General features: G+C 39.6%; 1 protein-coding gene across 3 annotated transcripts in view; it reads left to right on the forward strand.

Moving 5' to 3' along the window:
- Window positions 1-22,866, forward strand: part of IBTK (inhibitor of Bruton tyrosine kinase) — a 63,891-nt gene that overhangs the window by 36,601 nt on the left and 4,424 nt on the right. For all 3 annotated transcript variants that reach the window (XM_084752089.1, XM_084752090.1, XM_084752091.1), the window contains 7 exons: window positions 71-192; window positions 2,327-2,439; window positions 5,418-5,566; window positions 7,212-7,372; window positions 9,987-10,079; window positions 10,612-10,755; window positions 17,350-17,496. In XM_084752089.1, the coding sequence (XP_084608215.1) occupies window positions 71-192; window positions 2,327-2,439; window positions 5,418-5,566; window positions 7,212-7,372; window positions 9,987-10,079; window positions 10,612-10,755; window positions 17,350-17,496 (929 nt within the window). The remainder of the gene's footprint in view (window positions 1-70; window positions 193-2,326; window positions 2,440-5,417; window positions 5,567-7,211; window positions 7,373-9,986; window positions 10,080-10,611; window positions 10,756-17,349; window positions 17,497-22,866) is intronic.

Genomic DNA, 22,866 nt, shown 5'->3' on the forward strand with positions numbered 1-22,866 from the left:
TATTATTTTATCAAGTTTTGAAGATCTTTCCAGATTTTGTATTTAAAAAGCGCTGTCTTTCATTCTGTAGATTCCAGCAATGGACAGAAGAGTCATTACGCCTTATCAGGATGGACCAGACATTAGCTCTGTGCAAGTAGAGGATGGAGACGTCTTTTTCAAAGAAGAAATAAGTATGGAACCAAATTATTCGTAAGTCCTGTTCTCTTTTTCCTCCCCTCTTTCTCTTGCTTACCCCATTGGACATCTTGCACTTTTATTGTCAGTTGAGATGTTCTGACATAGGAAATATAAATTTGCAGCTTTAAGTTTTGACATAACATACATAATTGATATTTTAATTCTAAAAATTTTAACATTTAAGTATAAAAATAACATAGCCTTCAGGTAGACGGACAGGTTAGTTTGTGCATTTATCTTGGTGATGCCCTCCAAACCTGAGGTGACGGTGAAGACATTTAAAATGTGTGGCTGCTGCACTCCAGCCAGCAGAGCAGGAAGGTGTTAGCAGTGGTCGGGATGAGGCTGGACTTGGAGGCTGGGAAGTTGCTGCTCTGTAGTAATGACAACACAGAATTGAAGAGCTCTGGGAATGCTGGCAGTTACGGCAGCCGGGCTCATGAAGAATAGGACAAGGGCATACCATCCCTTTCTTAGTCCTGTTCATCCAATGATCGCCTCCCCTCCATCGTGGTAGAAGACAACAGGTCTGTACTGTGAGACTGGGCTGCAGAGGGTCCAGACAGAAATTAGCAGCCATACATGAGTGGCATTTTCTTAGCATCCTCTCTGTAGACCCTGACTGCTTCGCTTTAACCTCCAGCTTCTGAGGTTCTGTCCCTGTCTACCTGTCTCCTCTGCTGTTGAGGTGTGAGGTAGGGTGTCACAGCAGTGCTGGCAGAGCAGGGCTGCTCACCTCATAAGGCCAAAGAGAGCGAGAACAAGAGACCAAGACACAATGCACTCTTTCAAGGAATACCCTAGTGATCTCATTTCTCCAGTTAGGACCTTACATCTGAATAGCCCACTGAGATGTGAACTCATAAATTTGTTAGCTCGTTGATGAAATTGGACTCTTTATATCCAGTCTTTTCCTGTGACCCTACTTTTGAATCTTACTCCATCCAGGACTGTTTTGAATACATGAGTCTGGGAGGACCGAGTCCATTTCCTATTAAGACCACAACAGTGGTCCACAAAGATTGACATTTGGGAGTCCCACAATAAAATATGCTGACTAACGATTTTGACAGCCTCTGTATAGAGTAAATACTTAATTAGTATTTTAGGCTTACATCAGCTACTTATGGAATCATTTATTTCTGTGGGACAAATAGCTTGTAGCGTGTGAAATCTTTGGGCACTGAGGTCATTTATGTTAGAAAAACAACTATGTACCTCACAGAAAAACTGTTCTTTTTTGGTTCCACGGGAAAGAACACCGCTGCACAAGCATGAGAGCTGAGTCAGGTAAAACCCAGCTCTGGCCACATGCCTATAAGTCCAGCAGTACTGGGAGGTAAGACACAGTAGGATCTCTGGGACTTGCTGGCCAGCCAGGCTGCAGGCTCAGGGCAGGGGGCCTCGGGAGCTAGTGTGAAGTAGTAAGAGCAAACATTGAGAGGTCCAGATTTAGTGAGCAATCTTGTCTCCTGGGAATAAGGTAAAAGGTGATGGAGCAGGACCCCCAATGCCCTCACATTGTACAAATAAGCATACACTCCCCCCAGATGTTTCTATTGGAAGATTATATTTCATGTAAATATGTACAGTGTTTTATCTGTTCTGTAAGGGATTATTGTGAGTAGAGGTGGAAGGAAGCTCATTCCTTCTTGGCAACCATTTTCCTTGTCATAGCCGGGATGTTGTTCAGCTCTCGTCACTTTCTCTTGGTACAGATGTGTGTCATCATTCTTGCCTTGATGAACTTGAGGGTGCTGGTGTGGTGGGTGTAATCTAAGTTTTATTACATCTAGATCAAGTTGTAGTGTACTTGGTGTTCTTGGGGAAGTGTCTGGAAGTGGGTGTGTCCCAACTTGCTTGTGTTCTCCATCACTCGGCAGCCCTTGTAGTGACTCTTGGTGATACGGTAGCACAGAACTCTGAGTGCTGCTCTTCGGTGGCTGTTGTGGCCAACACCAGGTTTTTTAACTTTCACAGCTATGCTGGGGCTAAAGCAAGGAATAGATGACACTGATGTATCCTCTAGTAAGGTTAGTGATTTGCCCAGGTCTACCTGGGTGTGTAACTGGTGCCTGCATGTCCTTACGTGGCTTCTGCTTGACCGCACTTTTTAGGCTGTTGATTCTATGTTTGCTTTTCCTAGGGAAACTATGTTCAAGAAGGCGAAAACAAGAGCTAAAAAGAAGCCACGGAAGCGCTCAGACAGTTCAGGAGGCTACAACCTTTCAGATGTTATTCAGAGTCCTCCATCTGCAGGTTGGTGTTTCAGCCTACTTCTGGTTGTGTGTGTTGGGGGAGTCAGAGAACAGCTCTGAGGAGTGATTTCTTTCCTTCATTATTAGCATGTGTGTTCCCAGGATCAAGTTTAGGACATTATGCTTGGTGGCAGGCCTTGACTTGCTGTTCTGTCTGCCAGCCTTTCTTAGAAAATCTTTAATAACTTACTGAAAATGTAAAAGATACATGCAGGCACACACATATTCAGACACACAAATTACAGACACCTTTATACCCTATTTAGAGTCACTCTTAATTTATTGCCACATTTTCTTCTTTCTCTCCCTCCTGCCCTTTCCTTTTCGTGGTCCTGAGGGCTGACCCTGGGCCACATTCATGCCCTGCACTACAGTTCTGTATAGATTGTGCCTTCTTAGGAGTGTAGTTGCCTGTTGCCTGCTTGGCCCTCTAAACATTCTACACAGACTGTGTTCTGACAGAAGCTGTCTTTAGCTCACTCTCTTGGAATACTTTGCAGATACGCTGTTTCTCTTAAATATCATAATGTGACTTTCGTAGGCGCACTCTAGATCAGTACCACTATCCGATGCTAACACAGTTCGTTAGCTTTACTGATCCTTAGCGTCGTATCCAGATCTTCATGACTACTCAGCAGTGTTTCAGAGCTTCATTTTAGCTGCCAAAGTGTCTAGTGCTCTGTCAAAATCAGCCCTTCCTTTGCCTGTTGTGTCCTGCGTGCTTTCTGCTTTGTATGTTTTCTCAAGCGTTAGGCTAGTTGTCTTCTACAGTGCCCCATATTCTAGAGTCATCTTACCTATATTTAAACTATGCAAAGTCGTAATGGTTTCTTTAGTTAAAACTGTGAAGTATGTCCAAAAGATAATGAATGGGACTACAGTATGGCTCTTGAGGTGCTAGGCGTGTCTGCCTATAGCAGTCAGACATAATCTGATGTACTTTTTATCACAGCATTCACGGGCAGTCTGCCCTGTGTATTGACTTGTGTCTCTTAGGAAAAGATGACTTTTATACAAGGCAAAGAAATAATTTTTTTCTTTAAGTTTTACAAATGAGGTATTTGATAGATTTCCTATAATTTAAAGAGATAATGTCAAGACTAAATGGTTTAAAAGCACAAAAGAAACTTAAAGAGAGATTATTTGCCTAGATTGACTTATGAAGCATTGAATGTAGATCTAGAATTGAGAATGAAACATCATAGGGTCTCTCCAAGTGTAAAATTCTATGATTTTGTATTCTCTGTTGAATACTTTACATCTAGCCTAAAGACAAGCATAAAAGGATGGCGAAGTGGGCATAGTGTTATGCAACTGGGAATTGTTCAGTTACCTAATGACTTATGAACCCAAAAAATGCTGGGTACATAGCGAGTACCTACATAATCCCAGTGCACATACTGGGAGATGGGAGGCAGACACAGAAACCCATTGGATCACACAGGCCATGCACAGCAGGAAAACAGCCAAGAAATCCTGTTTCACACAAGGTGCAAGGTGAGGACTGAGCTCCACGAGGTTATCATAACCCTGATCTTTAACATCTCTGCTAGGGTGTGTTCAGTCATGCTCACAGATGTGAGTGCCAGCGCACACACACACACACACACACACACACACACACACACACACACCATTCAAAGCTGGAGAAGGTTTGCAAAGATATACTTTATGCCCCTTATTTTAAACTTTGCATTTAAACTTCATGAAATAAACATGAAAAACTTCTGAGATAATGGCAAAAGGAATAGAATCTGCTCTCTTGCGTCTGGTTTCATGTAAGTCCTGATGCTGCATGACTTCTGTGGCCCAAGCAGGTAACGGTGAAAGGAGGAAACTTAATTGGGGTTTTTGAAACATCTAAGCCTACAGGGGACTAAAAGGAAAACTGAGTGAACGGCAGATTTTTATCAGAAACAGTTGTGTGGAGACCTAACATGGTGTAAATCCGAAAGTTAGACAAGTGGTCCTGCCAAGATATTTTGTTTTAACCAAAATTAATTGCTTGCTGTGCCAGTCATTTACTTGAGTCTCTTGATTTTAATGGGTTTGAAGGCATACAGTTTTAAGTGTAACATCTGAAATGAAAATTTGCTTAAAATACCTATGATAATAAGAAAAAGTTTGAATGCCACCTCCAAGCCGTTTTTATAAGTGGACAGCTGAAGAGAACTACCATTTGTCTGGTGATTTCCTTAAGGAAACAATACATCTCAATGTGGAAGAGAGAGCAGAGCACACTTCATTAATTTTAATTAATTGTATAAGCATTTACACCTCAGATAATGTTTATATTTTCAAGTTTCTTTTGACACTTTATGTAGGTTCTAGTTAATTTAAAATGTGTGAATTGCCGCCTGAAATCAAGTAGCATTTACTTTGTATTAGTTTGTGATAAATCTGAGTACTAGGGATTTCAGAGCCAGGCATTTAGCTTATATCAGGGGGTGAGCTAATTAAAGTTCTCAGATGCAGATTTTTTTCAGAGAACAAAGGAACAAAAGATCCCTCCAACAGGCTGCCTCTAGGGTCAGTAAGGAGCCCATGCTCTTGGGCTGTCTGCTGGCACACTCTCCCCCCCCCCCAACCCCCAGCTCCCCTGAGCTGCTACTTGTCTCACAGCAGAGCTGCCTCCCTGCAGAGCACAGTGACTTCTGTGCAGGGAGACTGCAGAAAGGGGACAGGCAGGGTCTGTGTTGATATGAAGTCAGTTGTCCCTTCTTTCTTCATACCCTTCCTGAGAAAGGAGGGTAACTGTCTCTTCAAAGCAGATCTTATGGAGCTCTGTGTCATTGAGGTTTATTAGTTAGTTGTTAGGTACTTAACCAATGTCATTGTCACCTTAGTGTGTGCTGGTGTGGTGGGTGTAATCTAAGTTTTATTACATCTAGATCAATAAACTTTCCCTTTGGCTCACTGAGTATAACGCATATATACTTAATATGTCTATAGCTAAAGATTACTTATTTTATATTTTAGGATTGTTAAAGTCTGGCAAGACCAATTCTGTGGAGTCTCTTCCGGAATTGTTGACCTCAGACTCTGAAGGCAGCTATGCAGGAGTGGGTAGTCCCAGAGACTTACAGTCGCCTGATTTCACAGCGGGATTCCATTTGGATAAGGCTGAGGTTGGTCGGAAAACCTTGCTTCCTCACCTTCATGTTGGATGTGCTTACATTTACCTTAGTTTTCATTATATTTTTTCAAACTTTGAAATACTCTCCTGGTGTTAAAAAACAAAACAAAACAAAACACTAGTATCTATAAAGTTAGTTTTTTTCCTGAGTTGTATAATTATTCTAATTATAGAAATTTAATGCAACTTTGAATCCTTTATGAAGTTCATTTCTAATCTTTTTGCAGTAAAATATATTGATGCCAAATATAATGATATATAATATAGTATTATTGAATAGACACATTGAAAAGTTTATTTGCAGTCAAATTCCAGAAATATTTTAGGAAGTGCCTATTAAAATGAGATAAAATTTATCAGAGATAAATGATTTTTGAAAGTAAGCCTGGTTTCAAATTCTGTGGTCACTTTCTCATTCATGGCGCTAACTAGAACATAACCATCTGGAGAGCTGTTCCGCTGGGCTGGCTGGCTGAGTGGCCTCGGCTGCCGTGCTCCTCCTCTGCTTAGCTCCGAGGAGGTTTTCTTTCGACCTCCTTTAATACCTGTGCCACAGCTGTTCTCTGCAGGAAGGAAAATAGCCATATTTTCAAACCCAAATCATTTTTGTACAACCTTTGCCACATTCACAAAACATATTGGATCATCTAGGAATTTCTTTTCCTTTTTCATTTTTTTCTAGATAAAGTTTCTGTGTAGCCCAGGCCGTCTCTGTGCTCACTCTGTAGACCAGGCTGGCCTTGAACTTAGACATCCACCTGCCTCTGCCTCCCAGATGCTGGGTTAAAGGCGTGCACCACCACCACCCAACAGCATACCTAGGAATTTCCAAGAGTATAACTGTACTCTTCTTATACAGTGCTCAAGTTTAATACAGGAATTTGAGTGAAGTGGTTTGTCTCCTGCGGTTAATCTGCAGGACAGCTGAGGTATAAGGAAGATGGAAGGGGCACGGTGAGTGTCTCGTTAGAATAGAAGAGTGCGCCCTGACAGTGCGCGTGGCACGTAAACCTCTTTGAGCCTTTTGCACTAGCCGTGACTTTAGGGCCCTCTGATGAAGTGTCAGTATTATTCTACTTCCATTTTATTTAAAGTACTACATTGTAGAGTGCATTATAACACATTAATACCAGATTTTGATAATCCAAAGTTAACTTTACTTTGAAAATATGGATTTTAATATTACTGCTTCATATCTTATGTGTACTACTTTTATTTTCATTTTTGTTTGCTATTTGTCTAAGTAGAAGCTGAACATGTGCATTTACTTTCCTGTGTCCACAGCAGCTAGCTAATAGTAAGTGGTGTAGGCAGGACCTACTTGAGCAGTGCACTTGGAGACACAAAAACTGAAAGTACTAGCTGCTTGGGTGTCACTGACCATCATCTCTAAACTATTGAGTTCTGGTCCTGGAGAGATGGCTCAGAGGTTAAGAGCCTGGCTGCTCTTCCAGAGGTCCCAAGTTCAAATCCCAGCAATCACATGGTGGCTCATGACCATCCATAATGAGATCTGGTGCCCTCTTCTGGTGTGAAGGCATGTATACAAGCAGAACATTGTATACATAAATAAGTAGGTCTTTAAGCTACTGAGTTCCCTTCCAGCTGTTGCTACTTAGCTTCCTTTTTTTTCCCAGGGGAAATCTAAGCCGTACGTGAATGGAACACCTCATCCATGTGCTCGGGAAGATTTAAAACCATGGGAGAAATCACCAACAACTAAATCTGCTCCCCAGTTCATCCCCAGTAACAGGGCAGACCCTGCAGGCTCTGCCAGTTGGGCTGCTGGCTCTTTCAGGTAGGATGTTCTTGTTTTCTTAACTAATTATTTTAATTGAAAAAAAGTTTATACTATATATTCTCGTTGTGGTTTCCATTTCCTTATTTCCTCCCAGATCCTTCCCAGGTCCCCGGCCATCTAACTCCATGCCTGGCTTTTCTTTCTCTCTTTAGGAAACAAACAGGCAAAAACTAACCAACCAGATCACGAGATTTAACAAAAAAGTCACAGGAAATGCACACACTCACACACAAACACACACACACACACACACATTCCAAACCCATAAAAACACAAAATTGGAAACTATAATATACAAGCGAAAGACCTGTAAGATTAAAGAGGAAAAAAAAAAGACCAAAAAAAAAAAAAAAGGCCAATCAAAGCAATATAAAAATACTATTGGGTTCATTTTTTGCTGGGCATGAAGTCTGCCCTTAAGAGTGATTTGTTTCCCCAACAAGACTTCATTGGAGAGAACTAGTTTCCCTTTGCAAGCTGCTTTTAATTGGAGATAGCATCTGGATTAAGGACGGGAGCTCACGTCCACTTCCTCCTCTCAAGGATAGGACCCCATCTGCCGTAGACCCACGGAATCCTTTATGCTGCCATAGTCTCTGTGCATCAGTCCTGTTCTGTCTATAAGACACTGTTTCTTTAATGTCCTCCATCCCCTCCAGCTCTTAAAATATCTTTGCCTCCTCTCCCACATAGTTCTTACAGCCCTGAGAGGAAGAGGGCTTTGATTAAAATTTGCCTTTTAAGACTGTTTCAGAGTCTCTCCTCTGCACATTGTCCAGTTGTGGGTCTCGGTATTTGTTCCCATCTGCTGCAGGGGGGTGTCTCTGATGGTGGCTGAGTGAGACACTGATTTGTGGGTATTGCAGAATGCCATTAGAAGTAATTTCATTGCTGTGTTCAGTTAGCAGAACAGTAGCTTTTGCATTCCCCTAGGCCTGTGGCCTATCTAGTCTAATGTTTTTGGTCACTTAAGCAGTGTCAGGCATGGGCTCTATTTCACAGAGTGGGCCTGTCAGATAGTTGTAATGGAGGACAGGAAAGAGTGACAATTGCCTACCTGAATCTCAGCCTGGTGTAGCCATTTTCTATTTCTATGAAAGATTACTATGAATTTTTAGCCAAATGAATATTTTTAATGAATGAATACTAATTTATCCTAATATACAGAACATTATCTGCATCATAAAAATTGCTAACCAGCCATAACAGGCCTTTCCCCCTCTAGGTGTAATCCATTGTAATGTCATCATTGACATACAATTTGTGTGAACACCTAGAACCATGTTTTAATAGTTTTAATAAGCACTTAATGAATAGCTGATGTGAAGTCGACAGTGAGACTGCCTTTCTATGTCATTCAGCACCTTGTACGTTCACAAAGTGCTTAGCAGCCACGGCACTGTCAGTGTAGTGTGTGCACTAGCATTTCTACAGCACGGTCAGTACTGCCTACTGAGAATAGTAATAAGCATTTTAAAAAGAATTTTTACTACTGATACTTTATAATTATTTTTAAATTTATATTGTTATTCTTTTGAGAATTTCATACACATCATTCCTACTGCTCCCCACCAGCTCCTGCCTCCTACTCTCAAACTCATGATCTCTTCTTTTATAATTATGATTGCTTCATATTTATATGTACACGCACACATGCACACACGCGCGCGCGCGCGCACACACACACACACACACACACACACACACACTACTGAGTTCATCTAGTGTGCCTCATGTGTACATGGTATTAGAGCTGACCACTTGAGATTGGATATCCTGTGTGGAGCTTGGCCTTGGAGGAAGCTGGCTCTTTCTCTCAGCAGACATTTATTGTCCACAGCTCTTCATCTGTGGGAGGGGCTTTCTGAAAGGTCCTCTGTGCATGGTGGCATCATGTCTCCTGGTCGTGTCACCATGCAGGCCTTACTGAGATTTCATGGGCACAGCTTCCCTGTCGTGACTTAAAATATCTAGCAGCAGAGTTTCTCAATGAAAGCAAATAAACGATATATCACCCTTAATACGTGATAATGTGAATTATTCTTAGCTATATCATAGAGTTCACTCATATCAGAAACTTATTTCCAGAGATTATAGAATTATTTTTATCCTTAGCAGTGCAGCTACCCTTCACTGGGGGTCTCCAGTATTGTTGAGCATTCCCATATTTTCTGAAAAGTGCATGTTTTTGTTAATAGTAATGGTAGTAAGTATTTTGTTTGTTTTTAAAAAATGAAATGATTGTCAAGCTTCATTTATCTGTAAGGATAGACTTTAATTAGAACGTTATTGAGTTCTTTTGCCTAATTTAAATGACCCAGGGCTTCTTCTGTTGCTTGAGTTTTTGTTTTGTTAGTAGAATAATTTCAGGTTATCATTCAACTTAAAGACTTTGAAGTATTTAGTTGTTACATATGCATCTGTGGGAGTAGCTGTCATTCAGAATACCTCGTCTGAGGCTGGTGGAAGCTAACAAAATGAATTTAATTATTACTTAGACTATAAAGTAGTTATCATCTGTAATTACAGGTTCTTTTAAGTTTTGTGTTGAGTATTGTAGGTAATGAATGCTGTATTACTTTAAAAAACATTTTTTTTTAATGTCTTTTAGTCCTGTGAGTCCTCCTGTTGTGGATCTCAGAACCATCATGGAAACAGAAGAAAGCAGACAAAAATATGGCACAGCACCAAAGTTAAGCTTAGGGTTAGTTAAAAAAAAAGTTCAGACAAAAGACTATGTTGTATTGTATTTCTATCCTACAGAATTGGAATGATATACTGGATCTTTCCTGTTATTTGTATGCATTTGATATAATAATTATAAGCCCCCTGCTAGGTAACAGCCCCAGTACTGTTTGCTAGCTACGTGCTAATGATTGGGTCAGGCGGGTGCATTAGCACGCTAACGTACAGTGGTACATGCTGGAGTGTAGTTGTTACTGACGTGGATGTTGAGATGTTTTGTTCCTAAGAAACGTGCAAGCCTGATACAAGTTCTTTTAAAAAGTATGCTATTTGGAGGCCTATGTGTAGCCATTGTTTGATCGTCAGCAGTATAAACTGATATTTTAATGGTTGAATCTTAATAGGAAACATGTTACGGTGGCCTTGATTAGCAGAGATTAATGCTGAGTGGTTTAATTTTGTTTCTAGTATAATGATTTTTTAGGAAACTAAGAGTTCTCAGAAGCAGTGAAGCCAGTAAAATAATTGGTTTACTCTAATTTGATTTTTAGAAAAATTATTTCTCATGGAATCAAACTTTCTCAGAAGCAACGGAAAATGATCGCATTGACCACCAAAGAAAACAATTCAGGAGCAAACAGCATGGAACCAATTCTAACAGCTCCTTCCAAGTCCCCCAAGCCGGTGCATGCATGGTATGCTCCAGTTGTTCAAACTGCAGGAGGCTTGCCTTGGCCTCAGTGCTGCTGCTTGGCTTCTGAGTTGTGTTTCTAAAGTCTTTTAAAATAGTGAATTTTCCCTGTTGGCTTTTAACTTAAATGTTGGAACTTACACAGTACATGTTGGACTCGAGTCCAGCTCTGTCTGGGTATGGTCGGACTTTTGCACACTGGTCCCATCTAGGGGAGGGGGACGTGGGGCCAAGCCCGGCCTGGGTGAAGAAGGATTCTGAGCAGTGGATCCTGAATGTGATGGAGGAACACCCGGGAGACTGTCAGCAGGCAGCTCCTTTATTGAAATGGAGGCTAGCTTGTATGTGTAGCTTGAGTCGGGAGAGGGGAGGACAAAGGAACAAGGGAAGAAATGCAGTAGTCTCTTGCTTATGTTGCTTTTGTGCTCTGGTTGGAAATGCTGCATGCCTGTGTGCGTGTAGCTATATGGCACCTCGCAGTCTCCCATTGGCATCCCACGTACATTGGTGATCTCCAGAGATCCTAGCTTTCTAATGAGCAACTCCTGCTTCCACTGACAAGCTCTGTGTATTTAGGCGCTAGCGTTCTGGAAGCTGATCGTGATAAGGAGGTTATTGCTGGTACTTGGTTCTCAACATTTCGTATAGGCTTTTTCATATGCTTTTCCATTCCAGTTTAGACGTGGTGCACAGCACACAGCTTATTCCTGTTTTCCATTTGACTTGTGACTTCATTTTTCCCTGTGCTATGGTAGCTGACATCTGGTCCCCCAGCCACACCACAGAAGGTCTGGTCCTGACAGTGTCTCCAGCAGACAGGAGTTCCTAGGGCTCTTTCCATCTTGTCAGTCCAGTTTCTGTCTTCCTGTCCGCTCCTGCCGGTTGTCCCTGTAGCTGGTGCAGAGTCATGCTGGCCTCAGGCTGCTGGGCCTGGATAGCTGTGCTCTTGCGTCTTCATTCTGATTGTTCCTTTGTTCACTTCCTAGGGGTTCTTAGGGGAAGGTAATCAAACACTTGAAACCTCAGATTTTGATGTTCCAATTTAGTGAACTCTTTTCCCTAGTCATATGCAGCATGAGCTGAGTCCCATGTGGATGGCGCTATTTTCTTAAAATGGAAATGAAATCTAGTATTGCCTGTTTAGGGAAATTCTGTGAATGTGGGGAGAACAATGCCATTAAGCTTGGTAGAAACATGAGGATATTTTCTTTGAAAGACAATCATGCCATGATCAAATAAATGTGATATTTATTATACACTCCTTTTTTTTATGAAAAACAACTGGAAAACTTCAGAGCAAATAAACAAGTAATTAGTTGTATATACCTTAAGAGATCAAAACAATTTATATAACTGACCAAATATAGATTATTTTGACTTGTAAATGGAAGTTGTTTCTGAATTAATTTATTAATGGTTAAAAATAAATTAATGTTTATACTTAATGTTCTTTTATCACTTTAGACTTACCTATATTCTCATCATACAAGTTTTTTTTTCTTTACCATTCAAGATTGAACTGAGGGCCCTAGGTGTGCAGGGCAAACACTCTGCCACTGAGCTGTGCACCAGCACTGCTTTAGGCTCTTCTAAAACTGCTTTTTTGTGAAACTCTTTATGATGCATACGTTGCTTTTATTTATACTCATTAAATAGTAAACTGAAACAACTTGGAAGGATGTACATGCAGGTGTATTTGTGTAGATATCTATTTAGAATAATATATGAATATAATAGGCTGTGAGGTTATATGCATTTTATCTGATGTTACTAGCACAGACCTGAAAATATTTGTTAGAAATTTAAAGAATACATTATATAGAATAGTTAGTGGGCAGTTTTTAGGAGCTTTGAGGCATGTTCAGTACAAATTGAAATAAATACTATTATTTGTTGAGTGATTTTCTTTCTTGAATTAGTATATCTATAAAGTTTAAATTGAGCTTGAGGCAAAAAAGTAATGAATATAATATGCTGCTTTTATTGTATTATAATTATTAGTTATGTACAAAATACATACTTAAAATAGTACCGTTAATCACATTATTCAGTATAATACATAATTTTATTTTTAAGTCAGACACATGTGCAGTGAAAACACATGTATAATGTATGGTGACTATTCCTGAGACACCATCCTTTTAACACACTAATTGAAAAATAATTGGCAATGTTTCAATTACTTTCTAGTTGTAAAAAGTAGAAAATAAGTATAAAATTAGCATTTTAATTTGTAGGCTATCTTTACAGAATGTACTTAGGGTGGTAGTGATATTTTAAGCTACTTATAATTTATTATCTATAGAATCACCTAATGAAAATTTATGTTTGTATGTGTTTTTATATTTGCCTTTTTATTAATATTCAATATGCAGTTAGTTAAAGCACAAGTGAATCTGCTAAACCTTAAACTATGTTTGTGGTAGTGTTTTTACTAGTCTATTCACACAGACATGCACTAACTCTATGTACGTTCCCAAGTTATGGTTGTACCCTTGCTACATACAATTAGGTGTGGCCATGGAAAATACTGAATATAATGGGGCTTTGCATTAGGATGAAGTTTTAGCCAATTGAATTCTAAAACTAATGTGAAGCATTCAAGTGTATGTGGGATCTGGGCACTTTTCATTTTCAAATGTTTTGCTTGGAGAACTACATTTTTCACTCTCATCTTGTGGACAGTGTATGGTCTCTGTGGCCTGGCTCGATGTCTGCATGTACATTCCTTTGAGATAGCTTATGTAAAATAATTGGAGTTATTTAACCTTTTCGACCTAGAAGTTTTATTCACTAAAGTTGCTGAGGCTAAGGAACAAAATCCTGAGTGATTTTTGCATGGATATAAACGTCTGCACATATTTCTCCATAAAGTTTCTGTGGCTTTTAGAACAGAAAATAGCCAGAGCCCGAGTTCAGAAAGGAAAGCTGTGGGAAATGAGACGGTGTTAAATCTGGGCATAGCCAGTGGAAAGGGCAGGGCTTGCTGGAACTGCGGCGTCAGGCTTTGTAGGTGGTTGCTGTGCGAGCTAATGAGTGTGTGAGGTTAAGATAGTCTGTAATGAACAGTTACAGTTCTTATTATTTTTAAGGAGTTTTATCCTAAGCAAAGAACTGTTTTTCTCGGGAAAAGGACTTGGCAAGGTGTATGCCGTTTAGCACGTATGGGAATTCCTAAATTCACAGCGGCTTGTGCTCTCTCCATAGTAAGGGCTGTGTGCAGCAGGGTTCCCAGCCGCCCTGGCTTCTGTCCTTCATGTCATCCCTACCTTCAGATGAGGCCGCCGGGGCTGCAAAGGAAATGAAGGTGGCTCTTCCAAAAGGACTTTTAATTTTTGTGTTCTCTGTGTGTGTCTTATGGACAAAGTTTTTATGATAAAGTCAAATTCAGATTGGTTTTTTTTGGGAAAGGATTTTTTTTAACACAAATACTTTAGTAATTCATGGTTCTGAAACAAATTTGTAAGAAAAAGTTTTTGTCTCCTACTGCTTGCGATCTTACTTAGACTAAGTGACCTTAACTGTGGATACAGCAGTCCTGATGACGGGCGTGCTGCTGGAAGCCTGGCTCTAGCCTCCTCACTGTGTTCTGTTGGGCCTGTGTGGCCCTCTTGCCTTCACTGCGCCGACATGAGTGTCTGTCAGCACAGAAATCAGCAACTATTAAGTTCTCAGACTTGTTCCAGAATTATGTACTTTTATCTTTTCCATGCTTACGTGGATTTTTGTCAAAAGTACATATTAAAAAATAAAGACTGATGGGCTTTTGTTGGTAATCATCTTAAATCTGTAGATGAGTTCGAGGCTTGACAATTTAGTATGCTCTGAGTGATGACGTCCTAAATCTTAGAGTTTCTTTCCCCAGTGTTTCTAGTGCTCAGTATACAGATCTTACATACACTTAGTGCTAACTATTTTGTTTGTGACGCCTCTGTTGACTCAGTCATAGGAATTTTCCATAGGGTTTTTCTCATCCTGTCATCTTAATATGATGAGTTGTGTTGATTGGCTTTTTTTGCGGTGTTTTTAGTGTCCCTGAAATAAATAAGCCCCTCTTTTTAATTGTATATTGTTGTTTTTAGGAATTACAGGACGGACATTGCTGTCTTCTTAGAGCATTCTTACTAGAATATTCTCTTTAATTATTGTCCCCTCTTGTACCAGAGCCAATGACTGGTAATTTTCTTTGTTGCTGGTAGATTAGTTTTATTTATTCTAGAAACTAATGCAATTGGAATATATGTAGTTGGAATATAATATGTAACTTCAGCTGTGGAAATAGGAGCAATTTCTGTCTTTTACAACTTATCATGTTCTCCAGACTTACCTCTGTTGGGTATATGAACACTTAGTCTTTGCCTAAAAAAAGTTTTTTTTTTTAAATTATTTGCCTATACCATGTAAATTGTCACACTTTTCTTTTGGTTGTTTACAGAAGTTCCTCATTAACTTTGTAATTCCTGTGGACATTGTATTATCTATTGTTCCATGATGTTTTTTTCCTGTAAAGCAGCTTCAGTGTTTATTATCTGGTTTCAGGTCTCTTGGCTAGGTGTCTCTGGCTCCCTTCTGATGCAGCCCAGGCCTGTTAATGGTTGGAGACTTCTCTTGGAGATGTAGGCTAGATTGACATGTTTCTTTTTGTTGACATGTTAATGATTTCTTTATACTGCTTTCTAGTTTCCCTTGTTTCTGAAACGAACTAGCCACATTCTCATATTGTGATGCACTTCTGGCTTTCAAGTCACCACCACCCCCTCTAACACACACACACACACACACACACACACACACACACACACACACACACACACACACATCTTGGTACTTGGTATTAAATTTGGGGCCTCTTGCATGCCACGCAGTCTATACCATTAAGCTAAGTGTGCTAGTCCTCAGCTTTTTCTTTTATCTATAGTTAAAGCAAATATTTAGTTTGCTTAAGAATGTTTTTTTAAATTTGTCTTTGAGTTTGCTAACATTTTTTAATCTTTAAATTTATGTCTCTTGGAAAATGTGGCAAGATTTTGGCCATGGTTTGGTTTACATTCTTGTCTTTTGTATCCTTCTGCTGGTTCTGGTTTCTCTAGTTACGTGTGTTGGCCATTTAAAGTCACATTACTCACCAAGGCTAAGAAATTAGTGTCAGTCATCTGTCTGTTCTTCACATTTAAAATTTGCATTTCATTTATCTCTTTTTACTGGCTTTCAGTCTGCAAGTCCATCTAAGTAAAGTGTTTTAAACATTTTAAGTTTTGAAATGCCATTGTTAGGTTTTCATTTCTTTTTCTCTGCTGAGTTATTTACCTGTCATTTAATCCATTCTGAGTTAGGGTTTCTTTTGTTATTATTACTCACGCATATATTACATCACCTCCCTCTTCCCCTCACAGCCTCCGCCCCCCTGCCCCTTCCCCCCCAACCCCCCCATTTCTCTTGATGTGATAAAACACCACACCCAAAAGGTATTTGGGGAGGAGAAGGTTTATTCTTGTTAGAATTCCACATCACAGTCCATCATTGAGGGAAGTCAAGGTGGGACCTCAAGACAAGAGCAGATGCAGAAGCCATGAGAAATGTGGCTTACTGGCTTGTTCCGCCTGTGTTTTATACAATCCAGGACCATCGGCCCAGGTTGGCATCACCCACTTTAGTCATTAATCAGTGAAGTGCCTGACAGACTTGCTTATAGGCCAGTCTTATGGAGACATTTGTCAAAGAAAAGTCCGTCTCTCTGAGTAACTCTAGCTTGTATTGAGTTGACAAAAAGCTAACCAACACGCGCCCCAAATGTATTTTTTTTCTTATTTGTTGCAGAACTATAGTAGCTATTTTGTAACATCTAGAGTTTATATTCATTGTTGGTATCTAGTAATTCCTTTTTCTTATAGCACACTTTTCATTGTTGATTCAGAATCAACAAACTTCTACTGCCACATGGAAAATGATAATTAAATCATTGTAAAAATTTTAGTGTAGACCCCTCCTATTTTTTGGCATACACTCTGAGTAGCCATGTCACAGAAGTGTTTTCATGTGTCTTTGTTTGCCACTGCTTTTCTTTTGTGTGTTAAAGCAATGACCAGAACCAACTTGGGGAGGAAAGAGCTTGTTTCACTTACACTCCCCATCACCCATCATGTCAGAGCAGGACCTGGAGGCCGGAGGTAAGGCAGAGGCTGTGGGGGAAGTTGCTTACTGCCTGGCTCCCTGTGAGTTAGGACCAGGATAGTCCACAGATTTTCCTGCAGGCCAGTCTGATGGAGACATTTTGTCAGTTGAGGTTCTCTCCTTAAGATGTCCTTAGCTTGTATCAAATTGGCAAACAAAACAAAACAAAACAAAACAAAAAACAGTATATCATGTCCTATTCGACCATGCACACTAAAACTCTGTTAGAATAAGCAGTGGTAGGATTAAAAATCTGTGAAGCTGACATATTTTCAAATGTTTTTGTTGAAAAATCTATGAAATCAGTTTTTCCTTTATTTTATTTTATTTTATTTTATTCTTTGGTGGTTTCATACACTGTATTGTTTGTCTTCTTGTAATGCCCCTTTGCGGAGTGTCCTAACACGAGCTTTGCTTTCTTTTGCAGGGCATCTGTAAACTCACCTTCATCTGCGTCATTCCGGGATTTCTTACTAGAAGAAAAAAAGCTTGTTACTAGCCATGGTGTAGGAGATCATGCCAAAAAAGTTTGCTTTAAAGGAATTGAAAACTCTCAGGCCCTAAATGTTATGAGGTAATAAATTTAAAGCTAATACATTTTACTTTAAATTATTCTGTGGTGGTTTCATGTTTTGAAATGATGTTAAAAGTATACAAGGCAGAGCTGGACATGGTGGCGCACACCTTTAATCCCAGTACTTGGAAGACAGAGGCAGGTGGATAACTGAGTTCAAGGCCAGCCTGGTCTACAAAGAGAGGACAGCCAAGGCTACACAGAGAAACCTTGTCTTGAAAAGCAAAAAAAAAAAAAAAAAAAAAAAAAAGTATACAAGGCAGACATTATAGCTTCTTGTACACTCAGGATTAGCTCCTCTTTCTTTCTTTCTTTCTTTTTTCTTTTTGTTTCTTTTTTTTTTTTTTCATAACAGCTTTGGAGATATTTGCTTATAAAAAATTGTATGTTGAAACCAGAGTAGGGTTTTGGAATCTATCTATACCCATACATGGTCACATACTCAAAGCAGTGAATATAATCACTTCTCCCAGAATCTCTCATGCTCCTTTTCCCTATCAGTCGCCCATGGATTTTTGACAAGATAGATCTGGTATATTTTAGAATTTCATGTCAATGGAGCCATGCAGTGAAACCGTCCTTTCCTAAAACCTGAACCTTACTTACTATAGTTATTTTGGAACTCATCTGTGTTATGTATTGGCGATTGATTCCACTTACTCTTTGAAGTGTGTCTCTTTGTGTTCATCTACAACAGCCTAACTCCATGTATCTATTACTGAATTTGGGTGTTTCTGGTTTCAACTCAAGTTACTTTATTTATTCATTTAGTTCTTGTTTTTTGAGTCAGAATCTCATAGCCACAGATAGCCTGGGATGCCCTTGGTTGTCTTAAACTTGCCTTCCTCCAACCTTAGCTTCACAACAGTTATAACTCAGCTATTCTAGGTATGTTTTATACTGATTTTTAGAGATGCTTCATATTTTAAATGTCTACATGATACATGAAAATCTATACATAATTTATTAATGGTAAAATATTTTTTATAAAAATGATTTATTGCCAGTCATGGTAGCATACTCCTTTAATCCCAGCACTCAAGAAGCAGTGGCAGGCGACTGGAGAGATGGTTCAGAGGCTAAGAGCATTGGCTGCTCTTCCAAAGAAAGGTCCTGAGTTCAATGCCCAGCAACCTCAGGGTGGTTCACAGCCATCTGTAATGAGATCTGGTCCCCTCTTCTGGGGTGCAGCCACACATGCAGGCAGTGCACCTTGGGATAATGTAGGGTAGGTAAATTTCAGCACAGACAGGACATATTTGTTCATGAGGTGAGAAGCCAGGTAGCACGTGCAAAAGGTGAGACTGAGCAGGGAACACCTCGTGTTTATCTGTCAGTACTCCTGGCTTCCTGGGAGAGGCAGTGCCTACTGACCACAGCAACATTTTAATTAACATGACTTTTCCAATACGGATATGGATATATATATATTTCTTTTTTTTTTTTTTCCCCTTTTTGAGACAGGGTCTTCTGTAGTCCAGAGTGGCTGGCCTTGAACTTACTATGTAACTGAAGGTGACATTAAACTCTTGGTCTTCCTGCCTTTACGTCCCAAGTACAGGGATTACAGGCCTCTGTCATCACACTTGGGTTCTCAATTGTACTTTCAAATGAACTTTTTTTTTTTTGATTGCTGGAAGGGCGGGCAGTAATAGGAAAAAGGTTTGGGTTACTTGGTATCACATGCACATCTCCCCACAATGTTAAGCCTGCAGTGTTAATAGAAAAGACACTGTCATTTGTGGCCAGATTAATGTTTTATGTAATGACAAACACTTTATTTCTGATTTTTTGTTGTTAAACCATTGTTTTTCTTCCCACAAATCCATTTTTGTGAAGTCCTAGTAGATGTAGCAACTCAGGTCTGCCGTCTGTTGTTTGAGAGACTGAGGGAGGGTTGCCATGAGTGCCAGTCTGGGCTTCGTAGTGAGTTCTAAGGCAGTCTATGCCTCAAACAACTACACCAGCAGCAGCAGAAGTGTTCTGCTCAATTTCTGTCTCTCAAGCAGACGATATAAGCTCTGGTTAAAACAAGTAGAGCCCCAGAGGTGTTTGCCTTCAGCTTACCCTTCTGTGGAAGTGGAGGGTCTATCATAGAGTTCCAACAACAGTTGTGTCTGAGATTTCTGGTGTGTGTGAAATGTTTACAGACATTTTTTAATGGATATTGTGGTTGGTTTTCTTACTGCAGATAGGTACATTTAGAAGCACTGTTTTTGAGGAATTTTGTTACAATATAGAAAGTTAGAATTGAAAGGATCTGGTTACTATCTCCCTAGCTTTTCAGATAATTTTAGAAGGGGAAGGCTATCTTCAATAGAACTCAAATATTTTTTTTTTTTAAAAAGTCTTTTCACCTATAAATTTTCAAGTTAAAATTTTAATGTTCGTTACCCTTTTTATTACCTCTTTCTGCTTCATAAGCCTTCAGTTATTAATTAACCCTTTTAGTTCTTACGCAGATTCAACTTTTTCCTGTGCATTGTCTTCCTCACTGTACTGTACAGCCAGATTTCTGTTACCACTTGATTCCATTCTGGAAAACTAAAGCAATCTGGCTAACCTCAATAGTGCCCCACTGTAGGACTCTTTGTACTAGAACCGCAGGTGTGGGCCATTTCCTTACTACCTATTTCCTGTTCTTTCTACACCGTCCGTGTCATGAGCATATGTCCTATTGTCAGATAGCATACTGCAGACTACTTTCACATATGATCTGCACTTTAGATTTGCGTGTCCTTGACTTGTCCGTCTTGCTTAGATGTTCAGAAACACATCAGACCTCATGCCTGAAGCCAAACGGCAGTCTTCCTAATGCTCTCAACCCAAAGCCAAGCAAGCTGTAGATACATCACACCCCATACCCAGCTCTTCACTCTTTAGTAAGCAGTGCCTGTGAGTCCTTGTCTCGGTAATAGCCTGCCATCCGGATCTGGCTGATTTTAGCTCTTGAGCGTTTAATATATGCACTAAACTTCATAACCAAGGCTCTCCCCCATCTCATGCCTCTGTGGCTTTTTACCTTAGTTACAAGAGAGGCTCTGCACCTGGTCTTCTTTCTTCCTTTCCTTCACTACACTGAGCCAGTATGTTCCGTTATAGAAATACAGAACTGGGCTAGAGAGATAGCTCAGAGGTTAAGAGCACTGTCTGCTCTTCCAGAGGTCCTGCGTGCAATTCACAGCAACCATATGGTGGCTCACAACCATTTATAAAGAGATCTGTGCCCTCATCTGGTGTGTAGACATGCACGCAGGCAAACACTGTATATGTAATAAATAAATAAATCTTAAAAAAAAAAAAGAAATACAGAACTTACTGCCTTTAGGGTAAATGCTAGAATTCTCAATATGGCCTTCAATATCTACATTGCCTGGCTTCTGTCAGCCTCTTTCATTTTGTCGTAGGAAATAATCCCAGTGATATTGCCTTTGACTTTTTCTTATTCACAACTGTCCTTTCTATTACCTTAGCCTTTGATTCCAACATTTCATTCTGTTCAGTTGGGTATTTTAGAGGCGTCATACTCCCCTTAGTCGGTTTCTGTTACGTATTTCTGCCATGCTTCTGTAATGTGGGTATAATTGTTGCTAGTGATTCTTTTGTTTGTTTGGAACCAGGATCTTACTGTATAGTTCTGGCTGGCCTGGAATTTTCTGTGTAAACCAGGCAAATCTCAACTCGCAGAAATCCACCTCTACCTCTATCTCTGCCTCCACCTTCCCCAGGAACGGGATTAAAAGTGTGAGCAACCATGCCTGGTGCTAGTGGTTGGTGTTTGTGTGCTGTATCTTTTTATATCAGTGTCGTGACAACAAGGGTGATGTCTCTCTGGCTAGTCACTGCACACACATGCTTCAGATGGGCATCTAATGAGTATCTGCTGATGGTCTGAATAAATGATCTGAATTAAAATTGTACCTCCTTTTCAGGTAACATTTTTGAATATAGTGAATTTTATTGGGTGTCTCTGATGCACAAATTTCAAAGTATAAAAATTTAGTTTATTTTTATAGTACTGTACATTTTAAGTACTAGCAGTATAAATTGAGATTTTAATTTTTCATTGAGTAAGTTGGTCATGGAGCTCAGAAAACCTTAAGGATCTGTGGTTTGCCAGTTGGTCACTAGAGTGTGCTGTCACATTGAGACTAAACCGTGAGCAGTATCTGCTGTCATATGACTGGAAGTTTGCGTTGAAAGATCATGTGTCAGTAGATGGCTCTCACTGATAAGGATATGGAAAAAGCATAGATTATATTTTATTTAATCATAGAAAACATGTAATTCACAAGTAAATTTTTAAAAAGAAGGACATAAAACACTACAGACAAGCAAAATAATCACCAAGTTAGGGGATACCAGGTAGCGTCGTACTGGCTTCTGTTGGGCATATGTAAAAACACAGTATGCAGGCCAAGCCCTGGTGGATTTGAAGTCTGGCTAATAAGTGGAAATATGCATACATGATGTTAAATGGCCACCCAGAGTGTCCATGCAGCAGCACGGAAGAGGTTACGGTGAAGGAAGTCACACAGGCTAGACGTGTGAGAGGAGGAGAGACTTCCACAACTCTCCTGTGACCGTGGGAGGAGCAGAAAACAGGCCATGTCACTATTGAGCCTTTTTGTTGTTAAAGGCTTTGGAATGTGGACTGAGATTTTTAAAGAAGAAATAAAAATATAGGAGAGAGGGAAACACAAACAGGAGATAGTGGAGGAAAAGCAGGAGGACAGGCGTGCTGGTGGTTCTTGGGGTAGAGTGTAAGTTAGGGCCCCAGCTGAGGAAAGTCTGCAGCCCACACGTTTTTATCTTGATTGTAGAAAATGTGACTTTAAAATTATTTTGCCCCCAAGGCAACAGCAAGCAAAGAAAGGCAGTGCCATCTGGAGATGTTAAAATGCAGAAGGGAAGGGTTTGTGGTCTTTTAGCTCGTTGTTCTTAGTGTGGTTTTTTCATTTTCCTTTCACCTAAATATCTTTGCAGCTCTGGACTGAGAAATGCAAGCCGTGTTTCTAATCACCATGAACAACTTCCTGAAACAAAATTACTATTAGGATTGTATAAGTTTTAATATTAGGTAAAATTTTAAAATAAAACAGTATAAAATCTTATAAATAAAAATATATTGTCTAAGCAAAAACAGCTTAGTTCTTTTAACATCTAAAAATGACTGGATTTTTCAATTTAAGCAAAAGTAAAGAATATTTAACATAACCTTTTGGTATATTTTTCTTTTTCAGAAGGCTAACTATATACATGTTGTGTATTAGAATATCTGGTTTTGTTTTTAGTATCTAAATCTTAATAACTTTATGTTATTGGAAAGCTTAGAACTCTTAAAAATGTTTGTATTTAATAGCTTTCTTG

This window comes from Acomys minous, assembly GCF_964271855.1.
Source record: "Acomys minous genome assembly, chromosome: 13".
Lineage (NCBI taxonomy): Eukaryota > Metazoa > Chordata > Mammalia > Rodentia > Muridae > Acomys > Acomys minous.